This window comes from Arachis ipaensis, chromosome B08, assembly GCF_000816755.2.
Source record: "Arachis ipaensis cultivar K30076 chromosome B08, Araip1.1, whole genome shotgun sequence".
Lineage (NCBI taxonomy): Eukaryota > Viridiplantae > Streptophyta > Magnoliopsida > Fabales > Fabaceae > Arachis > Arachis ipaensis.
Window position 1 is genome coordinate 495,605 of NC_029792.2, and position 8,174 is coordinate 503,778.

An 8,174-nucleotide genomic window follows, 5' to 3' on the forward strand; every position below is an offset into this window, starting at 1 on the left:
ATTTAAAATTATATTATTTTAACACTCTTTAATTATAATTTATTTAAAAAAAAATTTAAATTTATGTATTAAAATTTAGTACTCTTCTAGTTATAATTTGTTAGGACTCCTTTTTAATACTCTTCTTTATACTCTTTTTGTTATATTTCCATGTTTCATGCAACGTACTGCTACCATTTGTGTATATATACTAAAACAAACAATGAAGCATAAAGTGCTTATTTGGGTACATTGATTTATATAAAAACAATAGAAGGTGCAAAAATAATTTCTTTGGTTAAACAACTTTTCAAACCTTCTCTTTTGCTACCCAAAAGAATCCTTCATTTTTTAACCATTCAAAGTGCTCTTAAATGAGGGTATGATTTTAAATCAAATAAACTCCACACACAATTAATTAACATTGTTTCAGAGTGTTCCCATAACCATAAAAATAATAAAAGGTAATCACCAGCCACCACCCCATTAGCTTTAAATTCCAAAGTGGGATTAATTAAGATTGATGATGCAAGATGCAGCGTCAGGATGATGAAAGCATGGGAGCGTGAAGAAATGGGGCATGGAAGTACTTGAGTATTTTAATTTAATCGTAAAAAGTGGTCCAAATTATACATTATTCTTATTGAGAGTGATGTTCATGGGCCATATGAATACCCGTTATATCATCTTTTAAGCTTTAATTTTTAGATGAATATAAATAAATAGTAGATTATAGCTACACTATGCATTGTTCATATATATACATATAGCATGAATTTTGTGTGCTTTAATTTCTATTCTTTCATATTTTCGTCTTCATCGGTTGTTCTTGTGTTCCACTACTCTAATATATATTTGAAGATTAGAATGAAAAAGAAAAATAAAACTATCATCATTGAATAACAAATTAAACAAATATATAGTGAACTCAATATGCAATTATTGAATTCCTAACTAGATTAGAGAGATTACTCCATTGCTAGTTTTATATATTCCGATCCCATAACAATAATAATAATAATCATGAACGACATATATGTAGCATCTTGAGCAATCAACCTTTTCTATTCCACAAGGATTCCAAATTAAAAGAGATTAAAATCCGGTGGCAAATGGTGATGGCCAGTAATCGGCAGCATGATGATAATCTTGAGTTCCAACATGTTGGGTGCATGATATTGGAACCAAGCACAAGCCTCTACTCTTTAAGTCCTTTTCCTTATTCTTACTATCTTCTCCATCCTGTTTGATTATTATCCAATCAAACTCTTGCAAGTCATGAAATATATCCAAACATGATGGGTACTTATACTTACAGTTACAGAGTTTGGATTATTGGTGTTGTCCAAATAAGGAGAGGTCAGTGTCTGAATTTGAGAGTGAAGGAATCCTATATATCCAATTGCTTCCAATAGAACGGAAGCTGTGTCAGTCTGCAAATTCATTATTAATACATATCGTCGTGAAATCACTCGTCTCAAAAGTAAGTTTAACTTGACAGAAAGAGATAACATGAATAATTATATCTTTAATACATGTACTGACGTTGGATGGTTCTGGAATAATGAATGTATGTGTTATGTGTACCTTTCCAAATGGAGAAACAAGTTGATGAAGGGATGTGATTCTATCACCAAGCTTCTCCTTTCTCACCTTGATGAGATGTTGTTGGCTTGAAACCCTACCTTTCTTGTTCTTGTTCTTGTTAGTGCTAATTCTACTACTATTACACTACACACATACATGATACATTCCTTTCATTATTCATTTGCATTTGGATGATGTATGTCAAAATGTAATAAATTAAATTACCAACCTTGTAGGATAATGCTGGTGGTGATGGTGGTAGCTTCTTGCTATAAGTGAAATCTAGCATGTTCATCATGTTGATGTGTGAATAGTCATCTTCATACTGATGATGATGATGTTGAGGGATATTATTCCACCAGTTAGGGTTAGGGTTCCCACCCATCATTTTTTGCTGCAATTCAATGAAATACTAGTTACTCATCATCTTGGATCACTTCAACAAACTCAATAATTACTTGCTTTCTCTTTCTTTCTTTTTTTTTTTATTGTTCCTGCTTTTGCTTTTTCATAAAGTAGCACGCAAAAGCTGCTGCCCACTCTATGTCTTTTAATTAAATAAATATTTTTCGAGAAAATACATGTTGCTAAAACCCACATGCATGACCATGAATGTATAGTTATTTTAGTTTTATACTTTTATATATCATTCAATGAATCTGATTCTACACTCACCAAAAGTGACAAGTCATCGTGCATGATGCAAATTTAATTCTAAGTATCAAGTGTAGAAATAGCTTATCCATTAATATTCATTTATGAAATATACATCTCAATAACCATTTAAGAATAAAAAGAAGAGGAGTGATAGGGGTAGCAATTTTTGTGATTTGTAGCCATCAAGTAGTTATTAATGATGTTTTTAATAGTGTGAAATTTTATCTAATGATGTGAGATTATTCATTTTTTTTTACTAATTACATGTTAGCCAAAATTTAATAAAGTTATTGGCTCTTTCAACTTTTCCTAGAAAGAAATTGTTGGGGGCAACACTCCTAAACTATATATTCCAACAAAACACACGCATTACACTCCCACATTCAAGAGTAAATAAATGCACGTTATTCAACCACTTCCTGTTTCCAAAGCGCACTACTCACCATACATTATGAACGACTCTTCTTCTTCTTCCTCCATGAAAACGAGTTTCTGGCCAAATTTAAAGATAATGGAACTTCAGAAATACACCCAAACGGTTACAGGAATTCACCCAAACGATTATAGAAATACACCCAAAGAATTACATAAATACACTCAAAGGATTACAAAACTACACCCAAATAATTTAAGAAATACACCCAAAATTCGTTGAAGTACACCTTATGCATAATTCAAAACTCTTTCTCTTTCTCCTCTTCATCTTCTACTGCTTCTTCTTCTTCAAAAATGATTTCAGAGTTTAATGTCAAAAAATAATGGAAATCGAGAATAACGAAGAAAGAAAATAGAAAGAAAAGCACGTAAATAAAGAAGGAGAAAGAGAAGGCAAGAAACGAAAGAAAAGAAGAAGAAGAAGAAGAGAAAGAGGAAGAAGAACGTGCAGCAAGAAGAAGAAAGTGCAGTGAAAAAAACAATGGAAATCGAGAATAACGAAGAAAGAAAATAAAGAGAAAAGTACGTAAATAAAGAAGGAGAAAGAGAAGGCAAAAAACGAAAGAAAAGAAGAAGAAGAGGAAGAGGAAGAAGAACGTGTAGCAAGAAGAAAAAAAAGGTGCAGTGAAAACGTGCAGTACGGTTCGAAGCGCGTGACTTGTAAAGACTTGTATAAAATTGTTCTTATTAATAACTAGAGATATCTAGATTATTTCTTGTTAACGTGTCACATTAATAATTTTGATATGCATTGCAAAGTATTCCATGTGGTATGATATTAGACGCACATGACCCAGTTAGTTAGATAGTAGAGAGTAGCGAACAAAAATCCAAAAGAGGGAAAACAAAAATGGGTGAGATGCAACAAAAAGAAAATTACATTTCCAAACGCCAAAAAAAGAATAAGAGTAGCACATGGTTGTGTATGTTTGTAAGTACTTTTTGGTTCCCACTGCATACTTTTGTCTATGTCGTCTTTATGCCTTTATTTAGGCCTCACCAAATAACCTTCAAATTGATGTGTAATATAACTGAGACATAAACCCAAAACCTTGAATGGAAGTAAACGATTCTCTCTTTCTATAAATAATATGTTTAGTTTGAGTTCGTAAGAATCTTAATTAAACAGCAAGCAAAAGGGTTAAATGTTACTAATTCAACACATAAGCCGCAAGCTATGACTTATATATATGACTATTGGTCTTCTAATCAAGAATATTCATCAGAAAGTTTGGTGTCTCACCAACAGCTTTGAAGCTAAGTGATATCTACCAATCCCTTTTTATTTGTTTAATGCATGATGCATGGAAACAACAAAAATATAAAGAAAAAGAAAGATTAAAAAGGGTTTGGACCGAATTTGGCAGGATGAATTTTAAAGCTATCAGCATGTAGATAACAATAATTAGAAGGCAAAAGCAATCTTTTTTCATGTAGTTCAACAGTTGGAGTCAAATGGCTCTAGCTGCTGCTACTTTTGATGGACAAGCTTGGCAGGTGGCTTATAGACATTTTACATGGAATGAAGATGACTACTTTGTCCCCTTTTTTTTCCTTATGGTTTTTTGTTTTCCTTTTATCAACGAAGCACCATAGGCCCTTTACATTTTTTTTCTCTTTTTATTAATGGGGCTTGGACTCAAGGGTAAAAAAAGACAAAGCCAAAAAAACAAAAGATGTAAGCTTCCCATTGATATTGCTAATTGCTATCGAGTGATCCTTGTTTCAGTGATGTGAAAGCACAAATAAACTCGGAAGACCACTGGTTTATTGCACTATATGTATGATGACATTGCTGGAAGGGCTCATACACCCCATTCAACCCATGACAATATGATACTAATAAGGAATATGATTCCTTTTGCAAATAAATGTGAATTAATAATGGAGAAAACAGAAGAGGAAAAAGAAAAAAGAATACAGCCACAATTTCAGGCAGTATTTTATATTGCTAATTCTGTATGGAGATATCGGAAGCCTTCTCCCCTTCTCATAATATCATCATTCCGTTGGGGCACCACCATGCCGCTGCATCGCACTAACTGGCTCACTGCACCTCGAACACCTATATGATGGAGCAGCAGCGCATCGCGTCCGAAGACAGTAATAACAGTATCTGCCATAAAAAATAATTATTCTTAGCACTTTCCCTATGATAATAAACTGCTGAATTTGAAGGGTGTTTATAATGATATGAAAAAGATCAACTTTCCACAACCATAAGTTTGATTAAATTAATGTCCTTAACTAAGACATTTTAGAGATTCATTCACCTATGCTGACAAGGAATTGCAACAAAAGGAATAGTTGGAGTAGCCCGGCAAATGGGACATAGTGTGTCGTCCTCAGCTGAACTTGAAGATTTGTCCTTAGAAAATGGTCGAAAGAGATTTCTAACAGACGATGAGTTAAGAAGAGGAAGAAGCAGCAACAACATTTCCTGCCATCAGAGCATGGCATAAACACCAAAGCGTTGACAAATGAGGAACAAGACAGGCTCACGAATTGATTTTTTAGCAAATCCAGAAGCATTTAAAAATAAAAATAAAAAACCCTTTGCATTATTAATTTATTATGCACGAAATATAGTATAAGTACTTTGTACACTACCAATGTAAGTTTCCATCTTATAGTCCGTAAAGACTGTGACCCTTGTGTATGTTAACTTACTATATCATGAAATCTATTCAATTGACAATTGATTTTTGCTGTGCTATAAAAAAAACCCAAAGGTATGCAGCAACAATTTTGTAAACGGGAATAATTACATGATAATTTGTAAGTAAATTCATAGAATTTTCCGCATCACAAAACAATAAATACTTTCTGAGATTAATTCATTTCATAGTAGACTTGTTCGAAATCTTTGACTCAGTTAACATCACACCTCAAAAACAGAACAAAGACTGGGCATTTAACTTGTGAAAACTTTCTAATATTCTTAAGAAAACAGAGTTATATCATATGAAAAATTGGAAAATAGAAATCGGCACCCTTTTGATTGATCTAGTATGGTCCAATCAGCTAGCAATCCACATCTTTCACATTAATTTGTCTCAATTCTCAAATATAGAAATCAAAAGAAAAAATCACATTTATGATTTAACATGCAATATCCAACCAAAAATGGAGAATAAAATTGAAGGAAACAAGAAAAGGTACCGAGAATTCATTCCAAACTAGTTGTCGGTTCATATACTCAAAGCTAACTGCGCGATTCATATTCGGGCTCCCATATACAAGCCTTGCTCTTAAGGCTCTTTCAATAAGATTTCTATACCTGCTTCACAATAACACACAATAAGATAAGATGCAGATTACTCGTCATCTCATCCTATGGGACGCAATTGTCCAGTTCTTGAAATAATTACCTTCCAGTACAAAGAAAAATCAACAAGTTTCCAAATGAAGCAGCTCTATAAATTCCTTCTACGCGTTGTAGCAAGATCCATATACGCTGTGCTAATGATCTCTGAAAAAAAAAAACATAAATTAGATTCATTCCAATAGACTTCCATCTGCAGGTTTACAGAACAAGATTTCAGTGAGGCCCCAAAAAGACCATTAAACACAAAAAATCTATACCTGCTCAGTATCACCCCATCTTCGAAAAGCAGAGAAAGATTGTAGACGAGCCCAAATATACTGACCACCAACAGTGGCAATACAATACCAAAGTTTCTGAGCTACAGTGAGTCCTGGTCCCTCCAAACCAGTTCTAACTGTGAACAAAAGTATCATAAAATAAGCATTATAAGAAGTTTTCCAAGGATGAACATCTTATCAGAGCAAATTGAGCATAATATCAGGGAAAATGCACACAAATGAAAGTACATGTTACCTTTTTGTCTGGATTCGGTTGCGCGCTCATTCCTGTACCTGAGATTCATGAGAGCAATCCCTGGAGTAGGCTTATCTACCCAAATTGAGAAGCGCCAAATAAGGAACTCAAGGAAAGCATCAAGCTCGGCCTCATACTGAAATAACATTCCTGGCTAATCCCAAGCAAAGACAAAAACAACACAGGAATGAAGAAAACTCTGAAATACGTTACAAGAAGCTCGAACATTTGCAGCAAAAAATGAAGTAAAAAGGAAAGGCAAAAGCTTACCTTCATTAAAGAGAAGACTTTAACAAGCTGCTCTTTCAACATGGCGGACATTTCCACATCCAATCTTGCAGCATCAACCTGGTTAACTCTCGATATCGTAATCGGAATCGTAGACTGCAGCAAAAATCAGCGCGATTACGAATTGAAGAAGAAAAGTTGAGATTGATAAGGGCGAAAGCAAACCCTAATGAATTGAAAGGGAGCTGAGAGCTAACCTGAGGAGAGTGGGAGAGAGAGGGCCAGAGAGGGAGAAAGGAATTGTATGTGTGAATCCAAGCATCTTGTGGCGGCGCTGATGATGATTCTGTTGGAGCAGTGGTTCCAGCAACGGCAGCGCCGCCACTCGAGGACGGTGGCTCTCTGTCCATTCACCGCACCGAATAGTAACAGATAGATATATGATTATGATTATGTATATCCAATCCAAGCTAACAGTGTTAACAACAAGTTGAAGATTTTAGGAATATAAGATTACGATTCATTCTTCACCACTCTCAACTCTACTTTCTACTTTCTAGCTGCTTCCGTTCCGTTGCTTCAACCAACACAGAACGGTTATCAAAACCAATTCCCCAACTTGCTACTTGCTTCAACCAAAGCAGCTCAAGAAAGGTCCTTTTGGTCTTTTTCTTCTAAGAAAAAGTATACTAAAAAATAAACGTCGACAGCAGGATTCGAACCTGCGCAGGCAAAGCCCAACAGATTTCGAGTCTGTCTCCTTAACCACTCGGACATATCGACCATTTATTCTCTACGTTTCGTACAATGCATTTTAGTGTGAATATATTAGTGTTTGCTTAAAACCCTGTGAAGCCCAATTGTAGTGTGTATGAAAAGCCCATAGTTTTGAGTTGCTGCCGAAGATTACTGGGCTTACCATGTCCAATACAAGCTAAAATCATAGAATAACACTTGATACCAAAAAAAAAACAGAGAGAAAAGCTTGAAAAATGGCTCTACTACTGTGCCACCTAATCAAGTAATTGATTATTTTGTTGGAACAAAATAAATCCAACTTAATTGAGTATTAACTTGAAATTATTTTAGTACCACCTTAGTCCATGTGATATTCTGCGGATCTATTGGTTCATTCCTCCCATTAATTAGTTGCCACCATTACCCAAAACACTAAAAATGATTAAGATCATGATACTTTAATCCCATTTTGAGAAAAATCATGTTATTTTTCCATTTACTGGGGTGTGCTGAAATTACACACATGTCAAAGTTTCCATTCTCAATTTACTATTTGGTATGATTAGATTAACATCATTACCTTTAAATTCAATGATTGTGTAAATGGCATAATTTTGCTACTATATAGTAAGATAAGAAATTAAAGTAAAAAAGGATGATAATAAGATAATGTAGTGTCCATAAGGCGAGGCATGTACACATAATAATT

At 34.2% G+C, this 8,174-nt stretch overlaps 2 protein-coding genes and 1 non-coding gene across 3 annotated transcripts; all 3 read right to left on the reverse strand.

Moving 5' to 3' along the window:
• LOC107611928 (transcription factor bHLH133) lies at positions 848-2,096 on the reverse strand. The gene is made up of 4 exons (XM_016313795.2): positions 1,796-2,096; positions 1,567-1,710; positions 1,296-1,412; positions 848-1,221 (listed from the first exon to the last, which is right to left on the reverse strand). Exons 1-4 carry the CDS (start codon positions 1,952-1,954, stop codon positions 1,075-1,077), a joined length of 567 nt encoding a protein of 188 aa, XP_016169281.1. The 5' UTR covers positions 1,955-2,096; the 3' UTR covers positions 848-1,074.
• LOC107613951 (peroxisome biogenesis protein 2) lies at positions 4,405-7,379 on the reverse strand. Its single transcript, XM_016316149.2, has 8 exons — positions 6,985-7,379; positions 6,770-6,883; positions 6,500-6,653; positions 6,244-6,380; positions 6,030-6,130; positions 5,821-5,938; positions 4,932-5,098; positions 4,405-4,774 (listed from the first exon to the last, which is right to left on the reverse strand). Exons 1-8 carry the CDS (start codon positions 7,135-7,137, stop codon positions 4,660-4,662), a joined length of 1,059 nt encoding a protein of 352 aa, XP_016171635.1. The 5' UTR covers positions 7,138-7,379; the 3' UTR covers positions 4,405-4,659.
• Positions 7,429-7,510, reverse strand: TRNAS-CGA. Its single transcript has one exon. It is a non-coding gene; the product is annotated as a tRNA-Ser (tRNA).